The 22,719-nt window shown below is 34.4% G+C and overlaps 1 protein-coding gene across 4 annotated transcripts in view; it reads left to right on the forward strand.

Annotated features, from left to right (window-relative positions):
* Positions 1–22,719, forward strand: part of DCLK2 (doublecortin like kinase 2) — a 202,192-nt gene that overhangs the window by 13,311 nt on the left and 166,162 nt on the right. For all 4 annotated transcript variants that reach the window (XR_007948403.1, XR_007948404.1, XM_051966349.1 and 1 more), the window contains exon 2: positions 17,128–17,462. Coding sequence is in view for 2 of the 4 variants with exons in the window: in XM_051966349.1 (XP_051822309.1) it covers positions 17,128–17,462 (335 nt within the window). In the remaining 2 variants the exon portion in view is untranslated. The remainder of the gene's footprint in view (positions 1–17,127; positions 17,463–22,719) is intronic.

Consider the following 22,719-nt stretch of genomic DNA (forward strand, 5'->3'; position numbering starts at 1 on the left):
AATATAAAGTAAGTCTAGAAAGGCAGTCTCTGATCAGATTGTGGAGGGTGGCAAATGCTAGGCTTGAGATTTGTACTTCTCCTAGTGATCAAAAGATACAATAGTGGAAATAAGTAGAGCGATACCCTTGGAATCAGCAATACCAGAGTTCAAATTGTCTTTCTAAGACTGTTAACTTTGTGATTCTAAGTAAAAGCATTTAACTTGCTGATCAAGGCAGCTCTCTAAGGCTATAAATTGCCTTTAATAGTAAAGAGAAGTTTCCTAATTCAGGAACAGCCAAATATCACTAAAATCTCAGGTCTAATCTCTATCCTTATTTCAAACATAAACATTATTTTTGTACTTGAAGACTTCCTAGTTTGATAATACATGTCAGAGCTTTTACTTCACCCACATGAAAAATTAAAGGCTACTTCCATACTCAGTGAGATAGCAAAGTAGCAGTTTAGTGAAGTTATCTCCCTAATTTCAGAAAGAATTAAAAGTTTATTCTATATTTTTGTAGTATATGTAGAATTTGAGAGTAATAAAGTTGTTTTAAAAAAAGAATTGCACAATAAGATAACTATATGTATTCACATATTGGATCTAACATGTATTTCAACATATTTAACATATATTGGACTACCTGCCAGATGGGGGAAGTGAGGGGGAAAAAGGGAAATTTGCAATAAAAGGTTATGCAAGGGTCAATTTTGGAAAAATTACCATGCATATGCTTTGTAAATAAAAAAGTTTAATAAAAAAAATTCCTGAAGTTTTTGCAGTTTACCTCATTTGGTAATTAGATGTCAATTGAGCCAAGCTCGTGTATGGCTTGAGTATCTACTTCTTGCCATTGTTTTTACTGTTTGGGGCCAGATATTCTTTTTTTTAAAATTATTTTTATTATAACTTTTTATTTACAAGATATATGCATGGGTAATTTTTCAGCATTGACAGTTGCAAAACCCTTTGTTCCAATTTTTCCCTTCCTTCCCCCCTTCCCTCCCCCAGAAGGCAGGTTGACCAATACATGTTAAACATGTTAAAATATAAGTTAAATACAATATATGTCTACACGTCCAAACAGTTATTTTGCTGTACAAAAAGGATCGGACTTTGAAATAGTGTACAATTAACCTGTGAAGGAAATCAAAAATGCAGGTGGACAAAAATAGAGGGATTGGGAATAGTGGTTCATAGTCATCTCCCAGAGTTCTTTCACTGGGTATAGCTGGTTCAATTCATTACTTCTCTATTGCAACTAATTTGGTTCATCTCATCGCCAAAGAGGGTCATGGCCATCAGAATTGATCATCATATAGTATACAATGTCTAAGTATACAATGATCTCCTGGTCCTGCTCATTTCACTCAGCATCAGTTCATGTAAGTCTCTCCAGGCCTTTCTGAAATCTCCTTCTGGTCATTTCTTGCAGAACAATAATATTCCATAATATTCATATACCACAATTTATTCAGCCATTCTCCAATTGATGGACAAGCACTCTGTTTCCAGTTTCTGGCCACTACAAAGAGAGCTGTGGGGCCAGATATTCTTAAAATGGGGATCAGAAAACTGTGGGAAAATTTTATGTCCAATGTTTCTGATAAAAGCCTCATTTCTAAAATATATAGAGAATTGACTCAAATTTTTAAGAATCCAAGGTATTCCCCAATTGATAAGTAACCCAAGGATATGAATAGACAATTTTCAGATGAAGAAATTAAAGCCATTTCAGTCATATTAAAAAATGTTCTAGATCACTTAATTAGAGAAATGCAAATTAAGACAACTCAGAGGTACCACTTCACACCTCTCAGATTGGATAAGGTGGCAGGAAAAGATAATGACAAATGTTTGAAGGGTATGGGAAAACAGACTCTAAAATATTGCTAGTGGAGCTGTGAAGTAACGCAACCATTCTGGAGAGCAATTTGGAACTATGCCCAAAAGGCTATCAAACTGTGCATACCTTTTGATCCAGCAGTGTCTCTACTGGATCTGTATCCTAGAGATCATAAAAGAAGTAAGAGGACTCACATGTGCAAAAATATTTGTAGCAGCCTTTTTTTTTTTTATAGTGGTAAGGAACTGGAAATTGTATGGATGCCCCTCAGTTAACTGGGAAGAGCTGAATAAGTTATGGTATATGAATGTTATGGAATATTATTGTTCTGTAAGAAATGATAGTCTGATTTCAGTAAGGCCTGGAAAGACTTACATGAACCTATGCTAAGTGAAGTGAGTAAAACTGAGAGAACATTATACACAGTAACAAGATGATTATGTGATAATCAACTCTGATGGATGTGGTTCTTTTCAACAATGAGGTGATTCAAGGCAATTCTGATAGACTTGTTAGGAACAATCATCTGAATCCAGAGAGAGGACTTTGGAGATGTGAATGTGGATTACAGAATAGTATTTTCACCTTTTTTGTTGTTGCTGCTGTTCATTTGCTTGTTTTTTTTCTTTCTCATTTTTTCCCTTTTAATGTGATTTTTCCTGCACGGCATAATAAATGTGGAAATATGTTTAGAAGAATTGCACATGTTTAACCTATATTGGATTACTTGCTATGTAGGAGAGAGATAGGGTGGGGGATAATTTGCATGTATTTTGAAAAATAATATTATAAAAATAAAATAAAATAGGTACTTTTTAAGTGCTGAGCAAGAAAGGTAACATAGTGTCATGGATAGAGAGTCAGTTTTGGAAACAGGAATATCCTATAGCACATACTATCCCTCTGGCACCTACTATCTGTGTGATTATTAGTTAAGTCACTTATAGCTTCAGTCCCTGGGCAACTCTAAGATTATATTGGAATTCCACACACACTTGATCCATAAGACTGTGGGTGTGTGGATGTGTATGTGTGTAGGAGCTTTAATACAAAGAATTCACATTAATGGGCTGTTCATTACTTGATTTGGAAGTCAAGGGAATATAATCATAATTACAACTTCTCAGAGCTAGAAGAACTCTCAGATTACCTGTTAAAATCAGTTCAGAAAGCATTTGTTTATATGCTAAGCATGGAGAATTCAAAACAAATGAAAGATTTCCTGTAAGGGAGGAGACCATATTAGACAATCCTGGAAGGAAGTTTTAGGATTTCTAAGCTTAGGGGATGAAATAAAAGTACATTGCAGATGTGGAAAACCATTCACTCAAAGGATGTATGAGAGTTCAGGAAAGAATGAACAAGTCAATTTGCATAGGGTGTGTCAAGAGAATAATGTGAAATAAGCCTGGAATGGCTAATTCTAACATCTCTAAATACTTTAAATTCCATCCCCTGAAGTTTGTATTTTATTTGAACTATAATCTTCATAGATCTGACAAGTGTTCAGCTAAGATCTGACAAGTACTAGGCTATTCTCACACACCACAATTGTATTCAAAGAGTTTTCTGATTCTGGATAGATCTTAATCAATTTTTTTCTCTGAAATATTTCTCCATTCTACCTTCTGTAGCCAAGGAGAAATATTTAAACATTCTTCTACGTGGCTATCCTCCAAATATATGAAGTCAGCTCTTGTATTCCTCCTAAGTCTTTTTCAGGTGAAATGTTCCTAGTTTCCTCTTTTCTGACATCTTGATTGACCTGAATGAGCTCCAGTAAGTCAGTGACCTTCATAATATGTGGTGTTCAGAATTGAACTTGAGATTCCAGATGTGGTCTGATCAAGACAGTTGGATTATTACTTCTATTAATGGATTCTAAGTCTCAGAATCCTAGTTAACCAGTAGTCTTATTATTTTACCCTGTAATGACAAAGTTAAAGTCATTCTGATAACATTGCTTTGAATTTAATATAAAGATACCAAGATGTTTCTGGAAATATTGAAATGCCCAAATCTAAATCTAAAAACTTTTTTTTTTTTTTGAGATTATGGGATCTCCAAAGTTACAATATTTAAGATAGTATCATTTCAGATTTTAAGTCCATGAGTTATAGAACTGCATTTAAAGTGTTAGTTATTTTTGGTTGACTTATAATGGTATTCCTGACCATGCATGAAAAATAATGCAGAGTTTCTTGTATCAAGTGCATATCTGATCAGTTAAAATTTACCTTGAATGTGGACCTGAAAACATCATTAAATGGAATGTTCTCTTTCTCCTCTTTTTTTATGCTGTATTTTTCTCTATGTATGTTTTCAACAGAAAAAAAATTAGGATAGTGCAGCCCATTGATGCAAGAAATCAAGTTTAGGGCTGTGTTTTTTTCTTTTTTTTTTTTTTTTTTGTAAAGATTTGAAAATTTTATTTATGTGCTTCTATTTTTTGGATTTTAAATAGATGGGAATGATTATAACTCTTATAAGGGACTGTGAGGGTTAGACTTTAAAACAGCCACCTGTGATTTGTTACTGTGACAAGTCGCTTCAATCATCTTAAACTTTCACATAAAACAATCCCATCTAACTCCTCTGTGTATTTTTACTGACATTTCTACATATCTTAATGTTTCTTCTCTTCATCTGCATCCTTTGTCTTCCTTGACTTCCTTCCGAAATCTCACTTTCTGCCATGAACTCTCTAGACACTCTGAGATTATATTCAAGTTATCCTTTCTAAATCTTGTTTGTATTTAGTCGTTTGCCTGCCCTATTAGACTAATCTCTGTGAGGACCGATAACTATTTTGCGTCCCTCCCCACCCTTTTTTGAGGCGGGGAACTATCCTCACTGCTTAGCATAATGCCTGGTATCTATTAAGTTCTTAATAACTGTTTGTTGATAATGCAGATTGCTCTTGTTCTCTTTGACTTAATAGATGGTCTTGAAACATAGCTGTTGCAAAAACATTTTTTGCCCTATAATCCTGAGTGATGTATCTCTTCACATTTCTAGTTTCCAGAGGACAGAAAATAATCTCTTGTTGAGTCATTTTGATTGTGTACAGCTCTTTGTGATACCATTTAGGATTTTCTTGGCAAAGATACTGAAATGATTTGCCATTTCCTTCTCTAGCCAATTTTGCAGATGAGGAACTAAGGCTAACAGAATTAAGTGACTTACTCAGTGTCACATGACTATTAAGTGTCTCAGACTGGATTTGAACTCACAAAAATGAGCCTTTCTGATTCCAAGTCCTGTGCTCTCTCCCCTGCACCACTGGATCAATAAACTTTTTTATCTTGTATTGCTGCTGCTGGATTCTATCCTTTACATGCTTTGAAAAATCAAAGATTACCTCCATACAAATCAACCAAGCCATCATGAAGTATCAAGAAAGGAGCTTAGTATTATAGATTTATATATGGAAGAATCTAGAGAGCATTTAGATGAGTCCCAAAGAACTAATGTGAATTGTTCAGGCTCGTACAGGTAATAAATGTCAACTCAGATTTGAACCTAGGGTCCTGTTGATTCAGAATTCACTTTTCTTGCCAGCATGGCAGCGTGATGCTCTTCAGTGCAGTATATTTGATTTTGGAAGAATTGCATACATATTGAATGTCTATATATTGAATCTTATCTTTATTTAGTCAGATTGGAAGGGTTTGTTATTTAAGGGCATCTTTTAGTAATTTTCATTCTCCCATTTTATATAACATTATCCTCCTTCATATTCACTTCCTGATCCCACTCTGTATGCATTTTCCTCCATCTTCTCCCTCTCATTCGACTTTTCAGTTTCCTTTTAAGAGGTCCCCCTCTACTACAACATTAAGAGTTTCCGTACTTCCCCCTACTTGAGGTCCTCAAAGCAAAGCTTGAGCCAATTTGTTGGGTATACTCATATTCAGGTACAAGTTGAACTAAATGGCCTTTAAAGTTGGTCTTCTGAAGTTATGACTTGAGCAGGATCACATAGAGAATAAGAGACATTTGCCTTTTAAATCTAGCATTCCTTTGATTAAAGAATAGAAGGTAGCTATGGTAGTTACCAGAGAGGATCACAGGGTCATAAATTTAGAGAAGAGATTAGAGAATGAGTCACATTCTCTAATTTTTTTTGAACAGATCAGGAAACTGAGGCCCACAGAGAATAAATATCTTGACTGGAGTCATACAAATTTCAGACCTGTGATTTGAACTTTGGCTCTTTGGTTTCAAAATATTTTCCACCAGTTCTGGTGTATAAGTATTTAAGATGACATGTAATAAAAAAGCATATTGAATGCCTTAGGGTATTAGAGAACTACTTCCTGCTTAGTCTTAGTATGCGCTGAATCATTTGTGTCTCTTCATTGAATCTCCCCATTTGTGTGAAAGAGATCAGTCTCTTGCTTGGATGTCATTCATTTGGACAACATCAGGATATGTGGTGATATTCTTAAATTGTAGAGGTAGTGTGCTACCTCATTCACTTACCAGCTGGGTGATTCTGGGCAAATCATTTAATCTCTCTTTCTGCCTTAGGCAACACCCTGAGAGTTAACTACTAAAACACCCTGAGAGTTTTGTGTTGTCTTGGTTGAGGCAAAATACATACTGGGTGTTTCTGTGCTGATGAATTCATTTTCTGAAAGCCTCATCATCTATATATTTGTGCAGAGTTTCTCACAGCACCTTTTTTGGCTCTCTTTTGTCCCTGTCACTTAATAATTAAATATTTATTAAGTTATTAATTACTACATGCCAAGCACTATGTTAAGCACAGGTTTACAAAAGTTAAAATGGAAACAATCTTTATCCGTGAATCATGATTACTTGTGTGTATGTCTTCTTTTCCTATGCATTAGAATATATTACTCGGGGTAAAGGACTGTTTTTTTTAATCTTTACATCATTTTATAATTAGGTGTTTAATAAATGTTTGTTCAATTGAATTGTTTTCTATAATTTAAAAAAAAATTGCTTCTACTTAGACATGTCATTCTTGAGTAGACCTATTCAGTTATAAACAAGGAGACATTCTTCCAATTACATGGAAACCTACAAACAAACATCTTAGTAGGAGCCAGTCCATTCAGAGAGTAAAATAGAGTTCCTTGATATTTAATCTCAGGAAAATATAACCCTTCTTTTTCAAGCTTTTATTAATTCATACTCAAATGCTCCAATAGTTCTGTGATCTCAGTGATATGAACACTCTCTCCTGGAATGCAGCTTGTATTCTTTACATGTCTATTTATTCCATAAGTCTCTTGTCTATGTCTTCTCATAAATTTTCTCCAGGAGATCCACCTTGTTTGCTGACATCAAGAGGATACTGGAAAACACACAGGCTGTTCATTGATTACCCTTTTCTCTTATCACCTGACTAGCTACTTCTTTTTCATTTCTACATTTCTTTAATGACATCTTTTATTTTGCTTTTTCTTTGTAATTCTTTGTATATAATTTGTTGCAGCCTTCTCATGCCCACCGTTGTTTTTTCCTTTGTTGGTAACTGAGTATAGAGAGTTCTGAAAGCATAGAAGCCAAAAGAACTTAGTTTTGAAGCAGTCTTCCCAAACACTTCTTAAAGAGATTTGGGATGGTGAGGGTATCTGCAGAAAGTTTAGGTTATTTTCCTCAAGGACAGATCCAATGGAACTTTATACTATATCGATTTCATGGATGTATGATACCTTACTTTAACTTACAATGTTGGATGGACATCCTGCCAAAGTTCTTGTGTTTTCATTTCCTTGTGCATTTAAAAAACTTCTCATCTTGTTCCTCTTTCCTTCTTGACATCATTAGCAGAGAGAGAGAGAGAGATTGATTTCTGAATCCTTGGTATTATCTTTCATTTTATTTTTTTCCTGAGAGAATTTAAGAATTATTTATAATTCTTGATATAAGTTTGTATTATTAAGAAAATGCAGCACAATTGAATCCTCACCCCTTCTCTACTGGTAGTCTTTCTGATTGTTACTACATTTTGTCCTCTTAGCCAAGTGTCATGCTGCCTAGGACAGGGAAAGAATGCTTTTATTTTTAATATAGCAGATTATGTTGCATATGATATGATGTCATCATCTTGTTTATTTGAGTGTAAGGTGAAACTGAAGGGTGAATTCAACTACAGAAGCAAATTTTGCTGAATTACAGCATTTATTCAATTATGTCAAGAGGATACTGATACAAATGGACTAGAACTGAAAACAAATATAAATAAGCTTCCTTCTGCACCAAGTTTCAAAGTAAGAGTTTTTGAGGTTAACACAAGTTACTGCAGTGGTTCCTGCAGTGGTAAAATTATAAACAGTCTGGACCTAAATGTCATTTCAGTGGTTCTGTCTGTTCCTACCACAATTGTTGGGAAATTGGCAGGAGTTCTGCTCTGTTCTCTCTCTGTATGTCTTTTGGTTTGCTTTTGTATCTCTGTCTCTGTATTTCTACCTCTTTCTCTGTCTCTGCCTGTTCATCTCTCTTTCTCTTTCTCTTTGTGTGGGTCAGAAACCATTAATAAAACAACTGGATAGATCTCTAGAAGCAAAGAAAAGTTTACTATAACTTTCTCAAGAACCACCCATCGAGCAGACAATTGAAGGGAGGAGGCACCGTAAGGGGTAGCGTCGGTGCTTTTATCCCTAACACAAAGTCCCCCTCCCACCACTGACCCTCATCCTTATCGGCTGAGGATCTTACATACGTGGGAACTATCCAAGAAATTGAACTTGACCAACAAGTACATAGTTGCCCATATTTGGCTGAAATAGGGATGATAACAAGAAGGGGACTTAAGTATGCCCTTAGGGGGCTAACTGGGAGGGGATAGCAGGAAGAGACTTTAAGTATGTCCTTAAGATAGCAGGGAGGAGACACTTTAAATATGCCCTTGACTTAAAGTCCTTCAGGCCTACTCAAACTTTGAAATAGATGAAGCCTTACTCGATTTTCACAACTGTCTTGAAAGATCTCATTTTATCTCGTTCATCTTGTTTAAAAGAATGAAGGGATTGTGTTCAAGAAATTGGCCTAGAGTGGAAGAAATCGGATTACCCTTTCACATATCCCAGGAAAGCAAGTCAAATTCATGGTCAAAATTTGATATCCTCTCTGTCCCCATTCATTATTATAAAAGCCATTTGTCAAAATAACAGGTGTTAGTGGATTGCTTGTGGATCATCCTTCTCTAGAGTTTTGTGAAAATAGTAAAGGACACAAATTCATCTCCAGAGATATTTGGTGATAATCTTTCTAGGAAACCATTAGATCATACAGTTTTGGAATTAGAGGTCATATGGTCCAAAGGAATCGCCTATATAACATGTCTGATGAATGGGTTACTCAGCCTCAGCTTAAAAACATAGAATGAAGGGGAACACGCTACATCTGGAGGCAGCCCATTACACTTTGGGATAGCTACAATTATTAGGAAGTTTTTCTTATATCAAACTTAAGTTTGTTCCCTTACAACTCTTATCAGTTGCCCCTAATTCTTTTCTCTAGGTCAAGAAGATTAAATCTTTTCCAATTCTCCCTCCCCTTTATTCTTCTTTATGCTAAGCACTCTAAATCCTTTCAACAAATTCCTATGTAAAAAGAAGGTTCTTTACCATTCTGATTTCCCTTCTATTGAACTCTGTGTGATATCTGGGATTAGATTTACCATGTATTTGTTTTTCTGTCATTAATTCTACTAAATGGTATTCCTTTAATACATATCATTATATATTTGTGCATTATATATTACCCACACTTAACTCCCTCCCTGCACTCTCCAAATCTACCGATATTGTGCTTTCTTTTCCTGACATGATGATTATCTTTGTTTTTACATTAGCTGTGCTCCATGTCTTAAATATTCTTCCTCCTCACTTTCACCTCTCAGAATACCTTCCTTCAAGACTTAGTTCATTCCTTTCTGCAAGGAACTTTTCCTGGATCCTACAACTCAAGTGCTTTTCCTTAAGCTCTCTGTCTTATACATCTATTTATGTACATATTATTTCTCCCATTAGAATGCAAGTTCCATAAAGTCAGGAAATGGTTGAATTTTTCATTGTTGTTTTGTTTTCTCTGCATCCTAGTACTTAACAAGCCAGTAAGCACTTAATAAATGTGCATGTGTTTATGTACATACACCATTAATACTAATTTTTTGTTGGCAAATTCCTTCCACATTTTAGTAACAAAATATTATTTCGGGGTGCATTAACTCAGTGTACTTGAGCAGTACATTTTGTTTTTTGGTATCGGACCACAGTGGTAAAGTGAATCTCTGTTACATCACCTTTATTATTTTAAATAATGTTCTCTTTTATAGTGTTCAATATCATTATTATTATGATGATTTACATTTATATATTTCTGTAAGGTTTTTAGAGTGTTTTACATTTGATCCTCAGAACAATCATGAGTTCCAAAGAGCTTAATGATTTGCTGAGGATCACTCATGAGTGTCTGAGGTGTAATTTGAATTCAGATTTTCTTGATTCTGTGATGACCGCGTATTTAAAATCAGCCGGAGTCAGAAATTCAGGTTAAGGGAAAAATCTTCAATCTTTATTGAAGTGAAGAGATGAAAAAGGATTGCGATAGCAATATGGGCAGCTGTGACAGGAAGCCAGCTAGCAGAGAGAGACCTGAGCTGAAGGGCCATCACAGAGGTCAGTCTCTCCTTCCCCTTCCTTTTCCACTCCCCTGCCTCCACCCACCAAAATCGTCATTTCCTATACAACACATCAGGACTTGCACAAAGAGTGGGCCGGGGCCATTCTTTCTCCAAGCTTATATATTAATAGAATATGGTCCAATTACTATTTAGCCTCATGTGCTTGGGACCTCAGTACATCAACTTGCGCCTCAGCCCATTACATGACTCCAAATCTGGAACTTATCTATGATGCCATTCTGGCCCTATTTAGAATTATTTATTTTAAAAAGAGAGAATTTGGGATACATTAGTCTAGTTACTTGTGATCAAGGAGGAAAAACCATTTCCATTTTATACCTGAGATAACTAAGGCTTTAAAGAAGGTTAGTTACTTCCCCTAATTCCTACACCTACTAAATGGTAGTAACTATTGAGAAACCAGGTCTCAAACCTCAGACGTGGGTAACATTCTTTCTACTGTCCCGTATTGCTTTGTATGAGTTTAAATTTTGGCTGCCCTCTGGTTTGGTTGCAAGACACAATTAAGTTATTTGTTTTAACAGGATAATAAATCACTCTTTTGTTTTCTCACCCTATATTTTTCTTAACTAGCTAAGTGTAGAACCTAATTTAGACATGCCTTTGATGGAGATATGTATGCTGTAATCCACACACAGAACAATTCTTACAATCATGTTGTACTTGATGAAAGAATCCAAACTTAGATTTCTGGCTTTTACAGAGAGTGCATACTTATTTCCTTTGGTTACATTCCTCAAGAAGCAAATCTTGGTTTTAGGTCTTAGGAGAATGTGAGAGATTAAAAATTTCTCAGTAACTAAAAGGATTATAGAAACAGCAACTTCAGCCAAGGCACAAATGAAAAAGCCTACTATATGCCAAGAACTGTGTTTAGCCATTTGGATGCAAATACAAAAGTGATGGTACATGTCCATTAAGAGCTTATATTCTGATGGAGAAGACAATACTTAGGGACAGTGATGAGCAGGAAGGGAGTTTTTTTCTGCAGAATTTACAGGAATGGTGAGTGGAGACAAAGGTAATAAATGATCATATTCTTTCCAGAAGCAGCAATTTAATGAGTTTGATTATTCTTCTCAGAACCTGAAGTAGAAAGGGGAAGGGTTTTTTTCCCCCCTTACATCATCCTGCTCTTCCCTATTCCTTAAATGCGCTCTCCCATTTTCCTGTATTCACTCTCATTCAACCAGGAACATATGACTTTGCTTTTTAAAGAGTTAGAACAGGCAGTTGGTGGGATAATGCTCCATTGAAACCCCAAGTGTTCCTGAATTATGTCAGACTTTGTTGTAAACAAGCATTTACCACCTACTCTGAATATGCTTACTGCCCAAATTATCTCCCTTAAAATATGTATTCCTTCTTTCTGCAGGATATCATTTTATTCTGAACCTCTACTCTAGTGTTAGAAGCATCATCCCAATTTGAAGAAACTGCAGGTCTTCCAGTTCAGTTTAAAGACTTTAATGACCTACTTTCTGGCACAAAGTGATGTAAGGATATAAGGACAAATGCAAATACAATTGTGGGATAGATAACTTACCCACAGATGAGAGATTACAAGGTTAAATAATAGAGTCAGAGATTGGGAGCCGAAGGAAATCTTAGAGGATAGTAGTCCAAACTTATTAGTTTGTGAATGAAGAAAATGAATATACAAAATGATGCAAAGATAAAATAGAACAAAATGTGTAAAACAATACAAATTACTTTTAAGAGTGAGAGAGCAAACAGCCTGTGTAAAATAGTCTTTGCCAAGATTTTTTTGCAGTTTTGATTTTCCTGGCTAATTTGCTGACCAAAAGAAGAGAAAATACTTTTGATAACTTAATATTTTTCTTCCTTAATGGGTTCTTTATTAACAAGTTTTTCTTCTCATCAAAAGAATAATAAATTGTAGATTTAGTGCTATCAGGGACCTGTGAGGTCATCTAGTCTGAAATTTGAGTGAATTGCTGAAGATAATGTGGCTGCTAAGTGACAGAGTTAGAATTTAGCCTTTGGACCATAAGGATCTGAATTCATTCAGTTCAATTGTTTTCAGTCATGACCAATTCTTTGTGACCTCATTTAGGGTTTTCCTGGCAAAGATACTGGAGTGGTTTGTCATTTCCTTCTCTAATTCAAATGACAGATGAGAAACTAAGGCAGACAAGGTTATGTGACTTCACCAGGGTCACCCCAGATTTGAACCAAGGAAGATGAGTCTTCCTGACTTCAGGCCTCTCACTCTATCCACTGGGCCAGCTAGCTGCCCAATCATAATGTTATCCAAAAGGAATGAAGAATCACTTTGGTGATCCTTCCTCATTGATGATTGTTTTTCAGTCTTCATCTATGAAGCGAAATGTACCTTTAGAGAATAGAATGATTTAAAAAAATGGCCCCATTTATAATTTTCCAGAAAAAAGATACTTAATAATCTAACAAGATGAGTACCTAGTGGCTGAAAAATTTTTTTTCTCATGATTATTATAAGACTTTGGAGAGTTTTTATATCCTCTCAACTTGTTAAATTTAAAGTCAAATCCAGTGTTTTTAAGTAATTCAATTCATGAGATCATAGATATGTGATATTATGTAATTGAAACTCATTTATATTAAATCCCAGAAGATTTAGTGAGTTGACCTTGTTTACACATGTAGTAAGTAGCAGAATTGAGCAGAATTTTAACTCTGCTCCTTGACTCCATTTTCAGCACTTTTTCAACTTTACCCTTTACAGATAGGCAGTCACCTTTGGCTATTAAGTTAGTGCTGCAATTTTTAAAAAGTATTTAGCAAATACTTTTTTGTTTTAAATGGAAAATTCTTGGACATTTTTACTACAAGGGGATGCTTATGGAGAATGGTGAAGAAGTTAGTGGCTAATGTGGTTTTGTAGACTGGAAAAGTTTCTTTGTGAGTTTAAAGGGATTTTGTTTTTAGATTAAATTCAGAGCTTCTTGAAGTAGAATGTTAAACATCTGTCAGGACTACAAAGTGAAATTACATGGATAAAGTTGGGATTTGGACTTAAGTTACCATTTGCTTGAAACGTCTTTTTTTGCAGACAAACTTGATAACACCAAGATTTTGCTGTGTTGTAGAAAAAGTTTGGGGAAAGGCCCAGGACAGTCCTAAATGAGCTCAGAAATTCCTTAGTTATTGACTAAAGCTATGCCAAGACTTTGATAAAAATCTATGATATATCTGGAGAGTAAGACTCTCTCTTTTTTATATATATATAGTATGGACAGGGAAAAGGCTTATGTATACACATTTTGAATAAATTATTTTAAATATTAAATTGCATTTGAAGAAGACAGGAAAGTCCCCAGGAATTATGTAATACAGACACAGAGAAACATAGGAAGCAAAGCGCTTATTTCAGATAATTTTTTTAAGTATAATTTTTTTGGAAGCCAATTAGGGAAAATGAGTATTGAAAGGAATGCAGAAAAATTTGAAAAGTAAGCTTTAGCTCTTTTGCTTGGCATATTGCTAAGGTCACTGGAAATCTCCTGTGCAGGTAATTTATTAATTTACAAAATTCGTTGTTTTTCTTTGTATTCTCTCTATTACAATCATCTTTGCCTGTTCATTTTCCTCTCCCTTCTGCTGCAGTAAAGACTTAGTCCAGCTGTCTTGTTTTCTGCAATTTTTTGACCATAATATCTCTTCCCTTCCCTACCATTTCATTGATTTCTAAGTATTTTTGGAAAAAATAGACATAATATTTAATATTAAATTTTAAAATATTTGTTATTGTGTAGTTAGCTTTTTTTGCTTAAAACCAAAGGAAGATTATAAGGAAGATTGCATATCTGTTCAAAATATATGATTGCTATTTTTTAAATTAAAATTAAATCAGATCTCTTCTAGAGTACATTGGGTGAATCAAAGTAAGTCACAGCTGAGAAATTCTTCTCACAACATACAAGTAAAAATCACATTGCAACTTTTTATTGACATTGAATAAAATGATCTGTATTTGGGCTAGAGTTCAGACTTGGCTTCTTTGTAAGATCCTATATTCAGCTGTCCTCCAGTCATTTGAACAGTGAACTAACTATAAACTATAGTTATAGAAACACTTTTAATTTGATCACCTAACTTCTTTTTGCAATGATTCTTATAATCTTATAATCTTGGTTTTTGTTATTGAACCAGTGAACCAGTAAGCACTGATTAAGCACCTACTATATGTCAGTCACTAGAGAAAGTAACAAAAGTTACAAAGGCAAAACAAAACAGTCCCTGCTTTTAGGAAGCTTATATTTTGTGGACACATGTATTCTTGGCAAGGTGTTTTTGTTTTTTTTCATGGTAGGTTTTTTCTTTTTTGAATAAGAAAATTATATTTTATAACAACTGCAAGGATATTATAAAGATGAATCAATGCAATGCATTAAGTTCTTATACAAGTAAAAAAATATTTTGCATCTTCCAGATGAGCACCTTTTTATAGTATTTTAATTTTTATGCATATTTTAGAATCCCAATGAATGGAAAGCTGGTCTTAAAATTCAGGAGGATTTGGTATCAAATCCTACCTTTAGTGCCACCTACAGTGGATATATATTATCTGTATGACTTTTGATTAGTTGTTTAACTTCATGGATGCCCCAAGAAATTCATTAAGTCTGTCAGTTGTAGAATTGCATCAATAGAAGGAATTTCCTCACTAGGAGCTTCTTATGTCAATTATCTAATCCATTTAGACTCCTCCCCTCTCCCAATATTAGTGACAGTTTGCCATAGGATAGAGCACTGAGATTATTATCCAACCTGTTCCCAGTCCAGACTATGGACAAATCACATAACCTCTCTGACACTTGGGTACTTATCCACTAATTATATTTAGATTGTGGTTTGTCTTGGTGGAGAGAATACCATGCCTTCTCCCCATCTCTACACAGATACTTAGATGGGAGGCCACATGATAATATACAAAGGATTCACTTAGAGCTAAGATCTGGACTCCAGACCTGTCTGTTTGACCATGGGCAAATCAACCACTCAGTGTTCAAGCATTGCAACTTTAATCTATCAGTGAATTGCTGGAATTGGTGGAAGGACTTTCCACACCAGGACTACACCTGATAATAACTCACAGATCTAAAAAAATATATCTATGTATAATGTATATCTGTAGTAGCATATATGTATGAGGGTGCATATTGAACAGATATAGTGTTTGTTTAATATGATGCTGATAATATTGTTTTCCATTTTAAAGTATGATATATTTAAGATATTAAAATTATAAAATTTTAGAGACTGAAAGGATCTTAGTCTAAGTTGAGCCTCAGAGAGGTTCAGTGATTTGTCTGATCCCAGAAATAATATGTGATTATACTTGTACAAATCTAAACTTTTTTCAGAATTTTAAAGTGTTTAGTTACTTGTTAGTAAAATTAAAAAAAAAACATTTAAATATTATAGATTCAATGATTATTGCAAAGAAAATTAGGCAGAAGATATCAAGAAACTGTGAATGAATAATTTTGATGATTACTTAGTGACCTTAAGCACTTTTGAGCAGGCATATGGAAAGTTGTTTTTTTTCTGCCAATCTGATTCCTTAATGAAAAGAAATTTCACTCAGATTTTTGTTTCCTTGTGTTATCAAAATTTAAAATTTTTGAGTTGTTGAATAAATGGTTTTTGAATATTGTTTGGTCAACACTGTAAAGATACAGTTTTCTTTTACTATAAATTGAAATAGGATCTTTGGATTTGGGGAAGGAAAATATGATATGTCAGAACTATTTCCTCAATGAGCATAAAATAAATGAACTAAATTTGTTTTTTTTTTTCTCTCTATCCTCAATTAACATAAAATATTTTTTTCTTTCCAAAATGAAAAATCTTTTGTAGATTGGACTAATACAGTTAGGAGTAGAAGATAACCTTTAAGAATCATGTAGTACAATTTTTTAAAAACCTTTTTTTGTGTCTCCTTGACTTATTCATTCTAATGAAGCCTATGGATTTTATTTCAGAATAATGCTTCTATATGCATAAAATAGAATAGAATTACAAAGGAAGTCAGTTGTATTGAAACAAATATAAAAATATTTAAAATACATTGCTATGTTAAGAATTCCTGCTTTTCACTGGCCATGAAATCAGGAGGACCTGAGTTCAAATTTAGCCTCAGACACTTAGTTGTGTGATCCTGAGCAAGTCACTTAAGCTATTGCCTTCCTTATCCCAACCCCTAAAAAGAGCTCTCTCTTTAGTTGAACTAGCTTTACTGATGAATACCTTAAGGTATTTAAGTTCTTAAGAGGGAAAGAGTTTTGTAGTAGAACTGGATTTCCAAAACTCATTCTTTATTACATTCTTCTGAAATGACCTGACAAGATTAGAGTTAATTGCAAGGTGAGGGCTGCTAGGATCTAGGTTTCCTGAATTGCATTATAAGATTCGTTCTTCTACTATTACCATATGGTCTTGAATTGAGCTTATTAAAAAAAAAAAAAAAAAAACAAAACTATTGAATTAACTTGTTTTTCACTAGCAGAATGTTTGAAATTATCGAAAAAGCTATTTCTTGTGACAAAAAGCAGCTTCCATGGTAAGGAAAGATGCTAATAAGACTTATGCTGTTTTTTCTTAGGTGAAAGCTATGTATGTGCATCTAATGAACCATTTCGAAAAGTTGATTACACCAAGAATGTTAATCCAAATTGGTCAGTGAACATCAAGGCTGGCTCGACTCGGCCAGTGACTCCATTAGCTTCTACAAAGAGTGAAGTGAAGGAAAGCAAAGATTTCATCAAGCCCAAATTGGTGACTGTGATTCGAAGTGGAGTGAAGCCTCGAAAAGCTGTGAGGATCCTGCTGAATAAAAAGACAGCCCATTCATTTGAGCAAGTCTTAACAGACATAACAGAAGCCATTAAATTAGATTCGGGTGTTGTCAAGAGGCTCTGTACACTTGATGGAAAGCAGGTAAGTGGTGTTAGGAGACAATAACATTTTTTACAAAAGGATGTTAAACTTGAAAAAATAAGACTTTACAGTTTTATTCCTGTTTTTGGTGTATATTTCAAACTAGGAGATAAATTGAAATTTAACTCAGGTTCTAAAAACCTTCCCTTTTTTAATTCCTAAGAAATTATTGTTATATTACTTTATCCTTGGCTTTCTCCCCATTGAAATAGGACAGTATTGGGTTTTCAACTATAAAAATGGGGTTTCATAAACCCCATCTTTATTGAACTTAGTTGATCTGTGAATAATAAAATGTATGTGGCCTTCATTTTTTTTTTCATTTAAATGTCTCAAAAAATAAACAATCTACTGAAATGATTTACCATCTAGCAAGTTGCAGCAACTCCTTTCCTAAGAAAGTGTTAGAAACTTGGAATGTATTCATTTTTACTCAGTTTGAACATAAGATGGACAAATTTTTTTTGTACTTTTAGCTTAGAGTAGGGTGGTCATTGTGGATTTTCTTCACTTCAAAAGGTATCTCCAAAGGTGATTATCACTTATTCTATGAGAGAAGATGCTTCATAAAATTCAGAGCAACCATGGTACTTGACAAGCATTTTTGAGAACAGAGCAGAAATGATTTTTAAAAATTGTTTTGCAAATTGTGGTGGCAATAACAAGAAAGGAAGTATAAGGAACCTGTTAAAAGGGAAACATCATAGGATCAAAGGGGACATATTGCAATATGTGAATAGCTCTAGTCTGTGATTTTTGAGTTTCATCATAATTGAATTATCTGTCATCTTAAAAAAAGCGATCTCAGAATGGACTTTCATTTTTTATTTTAACATTATTTCATTTTGTCTTAGAAATCACTTTTCTCCAGTGATCAGTTTCCTGTATGATGTTATTGCATACTTCCTTCCATCCATTTGCTCTCTTCACCATACTTCCATCTAGTCAATAAAAACAAGTGTTTGGCTCCAGTCCTACACAGAAGGTTACAATATAGAGTGCTTTTTAAAGAGATACATGGTGACAGACCTGACAACCTGATGTATCTGTGTAACTGAATTAGTGTGTTCTGGGAGAAGACAGAATAAACATAAGTAATTTCCTGCTTCCTAAGATCAGATTTAGTTAGAAGCTAGAGTTTTGTAGTATGCTATCAGAGTTGGCAATAATGTTTCAGCTACAGTGGCCTACTAGCTGTTCTGGGAACTTATCCTTCTGTTTCCTATCTCTATATCTTTGTCTAGCTGTTCCAAGAATATACTTCCCACTCCCCCACCCCCACTTCCCCACCTTCCTTCACCTCTTAGAATCCTTTGCTTTCTTTGAGAGTTATTCACTTTCTTCAGGTGTCATTTCCTAAATTAAAAGGAAAGGAAAACATTTCCCTATTTTTTTTTTCTTTTTTGCTTTTGCTTACTTCAAGTTATTATATATTTACTTATTTGTGTCTGTTATTTCCCAATGACTTGTAAGTCTTATAGGGGCAAGAATTGCTTTTAGTAGTAGATAAAGTGAGCTGGTCTCAGTTCTCTACATTGATTAAATCTAACATAATGGGACCTCCCTATTCCCCCTCCTCCCCAAAATAAACACATATTCTATAGAATATAAACTGACTTTGCAATATAAGACTGTTTTTCAGGCACCTGGACTGTGTGGGAATCAGCTCACTCCCAAAGCTGCATTAATAGCTTATTTACAATGCAGCAGCCCACGTACAGTTTCATGAGTGAAAGGGTCGGGGGAGGAATCTGTATTGGTTCATCCCCTCCTTAAAACTTGCCCCTGATCTCTCTCACACACACTCCCTAGCACTTTGGAGGGAGTAGCTGTAGAGCAAGGGGGAAAGAGACTAAGATTCTAGCCATTTTCCCAAAGATATAAAGTTTTACACCTGCCCCAAAATGGGGGCTTGGAATGGGTCTCCCAGATGAAGAGAGCACTGTTTCCTCTTGCTGTTTTCTTTCACGTCCAGTTGCTCTCAGGCTCCTTCCTGTCCACCACCCCCTGGGGGCGTGGGAGGAGGGGGTAGAGAGACCCAACACCTTAAAACATCAAGCACTTTCTAGTTGAGAAAGGAAAACAGACTCAAGAGTTTAGAAATGGAAACAGCTTGCTAACAATTAAGTCTCAGGGTCTTTGAGCATGAGTGTGAAGTATTTTTAAAGAATAACAGAAGCCTGTCCCTGTTCTGGGAAACGTCAAGCAATTGTTTTTGCATGCACAAAGGAAAGAAATGCTTTGAAAATATTTCAAATAAAAATTTCCTTTGGAACCTTTACAAGTTCAACTTTTGATAGCCATGAGTTTGGAGACTGGGCTTCTTGAGTCCCATATGTTCCAAATAATTGTAGTTTTCTTTTTGCCAATTCATATTTTATGCTCTGGATAGATTTGCTGTTTTAAAGTTAAAAAAATATTAAGAGCAGGTTGTTTGACACATCTGTTTCTTGGTTAGTATGTTTTGTTCCAATAATTGAAGAACTTTCTTTAAAAATAATTGTGCAATTGAACTCTTTTTAATCTTTTTGGGGGGGCCATTTTGTGTTTTATAATTCAAAATCTTTTTTTAAAATTTTAAATAACTTTTATTGATTTTTTTGTTTAAACATTATTCTCATTGCTGGATATTCCCCCTATCCCTGAGTCCACTTTATAAGCTACTTATTTTTAAAAGAATAAAAAACACTTCTTTGATTACTTTTAATTATTCTTCATAAAACTGTTAATTTTTTCCTCTATAGAAAAATCTCTGAATTATGTCAATCAATTTAAATGAACATTTTTTTCTTCTATAAGGGGAGAGAGAGAAATGGGCAATATGAGTCTGTCTCTTGTTATCACTTGATCTTATATTTGACACTGGAAGAATCCATAGTGATCACTTAGGCTGAGCTAGCACCTCCCCATGATAAGGATCTGGCACCAGACAGCAGCAGCTCATCAAGATATAGTGGCTTGCCCAGGGGTTCACAAATAGTAAGTCTCACAACCTGGATTTGAACCTGTATCTCCTGGTTTCATATCTAATTCATCTTTTTTTCTATACTATACTTCCATGGTAACTCTTTCTCATTACAATCTTGTGACTGGTCTTGCTTAAAGCTTTTCTCTCTTATGGCTTTTATCATTGCTGGTTAGTTCATTTCAGTGCTGTGACTTTAGGATTCCACTCATTTCCTTTTCCTGTATTTTTCTTGCCATCTTAAATGAGATGATAAAAATCTAGTCTCCTTGGGTCACATCATAAGGATTCATGATAAACAGATTTCCTCATAGCCTAAGAATGCTCACTTTCTCATCATAGCTGCACAATCCATGCACAGCAAATGATAAATGATGGTTTGGCTGTTGTGTTCAGTCGAGATCAATTTGGAGAGCTCTTCAGCTGTTGGAGGAGCTTATTCTTCATACCTCCACCTCCACCTTTTTGTTGTCACCCCACTTACATTGTAAGTCTTTTCTTCTGAGATGAACTTCTATTTTCACTATGTGTGTTCATTACAGTGCTTTTTTTCTTTCTTTAGAATATCAGCTTCTTGAGGTAAGGGATCCTGTTTTTGCTCTTCTTTGAATTGCTTTGGAATCAATTGCTTGACATGGGAGACATTAGCAAAGGACTATCCAGTATGGTGTTACCCACATCAGGTGATATACTCTGTAAGAGAAGCAGAATTGCAGTTAACTCAAAAGAAATATGATTTATGCAAATTTAGAGACATCTCCATTCCAAATGTTCATATAAACTCTTTGTGCTTGACCTGTGGTAGAGCCTCTTAAACTTGTCTGATTGGTCACAGTGGGATACACCATTTCTTGACCCCAATAAAGTGATGTCATTTTGGTCCTCTTTGACAACAAACACCAGCAGCATTTAGCTCAGTGCTTATACGTAATAAGATTTTAATAAATATTTGTTAATTTACTCATAGTTGTAAGGGACCTTAACTAGAGCTTATCTAAACTAACTTGAACAAGAATAAAATTTGGGGAAATATTATCATTACTTTTGTTATTGTTGTTCAGTTGTTAAAGTTGGATCTGATCTTTTGTAACTCTATTTGGGGTTTTCTTGGCAAAAATACTGGCATATTTTTGTAGAAAATACTTCTCTAGCTCATTTTTACAAATGAAGAATCCAGGCAAACAGGCATAAATGATTTGTTTAGGGCTACACAGCTAGTAAATGTCGGAAATCAAACTTGATCTCAGGAAGATGAATCTTCTTAATTCCAGATTCAGGATTCTATCCAGTGAGCCACCTAGTTACCCATTATTACTTAGCTACCATATCATTATTACTATATAATAATAAATAATATTATCAATATAATAACAACATTACTATTACCATGTCATATTATTAGTGTGTCATTATTTAGCTTCTAAGTGATCCTATAGTAACCTACTCTCTAATTTTTTTTAAAAAATGAAATCTATTTAGATATTAAACCATTTTCCATATTCACTGGAAATATATTTTTCTTCAAAAATTCAGAACTTAATTATTAGTTATTATTATTTAATAATTTAATAAAAAATATTTTTTAGTGAACCTGTGAGTATGAAGGTTCCAGTGAAGAACTTCTAGGACCAGTCAAATCCTCACTTGTGACACATATTATTTATGACTGGACAAATCCCTCAACTTCTCAATGCTGCCATGCAACTGAGACCATAAGTTACAAAAACTTTTGACTCAACTCATCCTGGCTCAAAGAATAGAGTTACCTATTCATTATTTGATGCTTACTTGAGGATCTTTTTTTACTTAAAATAAATGGGAGAGAAATAGGATAATTCACTTTTTAAAATTTATTTAAAAGCATGGAATGGATAAATGTTCAAATGTAAAACTAAAAGGTTGACCCTAATTTTTAAAAACAGCTTCTAAAATAAGTTAGAACTTTTCTGTATTCACAAATGAAATCTTAAATTTACAGCTTTCTATTAACAGTGATTTTCAGATAAAAATAATGCTTTTTGTAGAATTTTAAAACAATGAGTTGCCTCCCTCAGCAGGAGTAGAAATGAGACTCAAAAACAGACAGTGACTGATTGGTGAAAAACACTCCTAGACATTTGTGTCACTACTAGACCTTTCAATATCAATCTCTATTCATTTCAGAAAACAAGGAGAATGGAGAACCATTAGTTAAATCCCCTCTTGGAGGTCCCTAACAGTTTTTCATTTTTGCAATAATTGTCCTCTTAAAATTGTCAAGTAGCTTATGGTTTTTGTAGAAATTATCCAATT

Source organism: Antechinus flavipes, chromosome 6 (genome assembly GCF_016432865.1).
Source record: "Antechinus flavipes isolate AdamAnt ecotype Samford, QLD, Australia chromosome 6, AdamAnt_v2, whole genome shotgun sequence".
In the NCBI taxonomy this organism is placed as follows: Eukaryota; Metazoa; Chordata; class Mammalia; order Dasyuromorphia; family Dasyuridae; genus Antechinus; species Antechinus flavipes.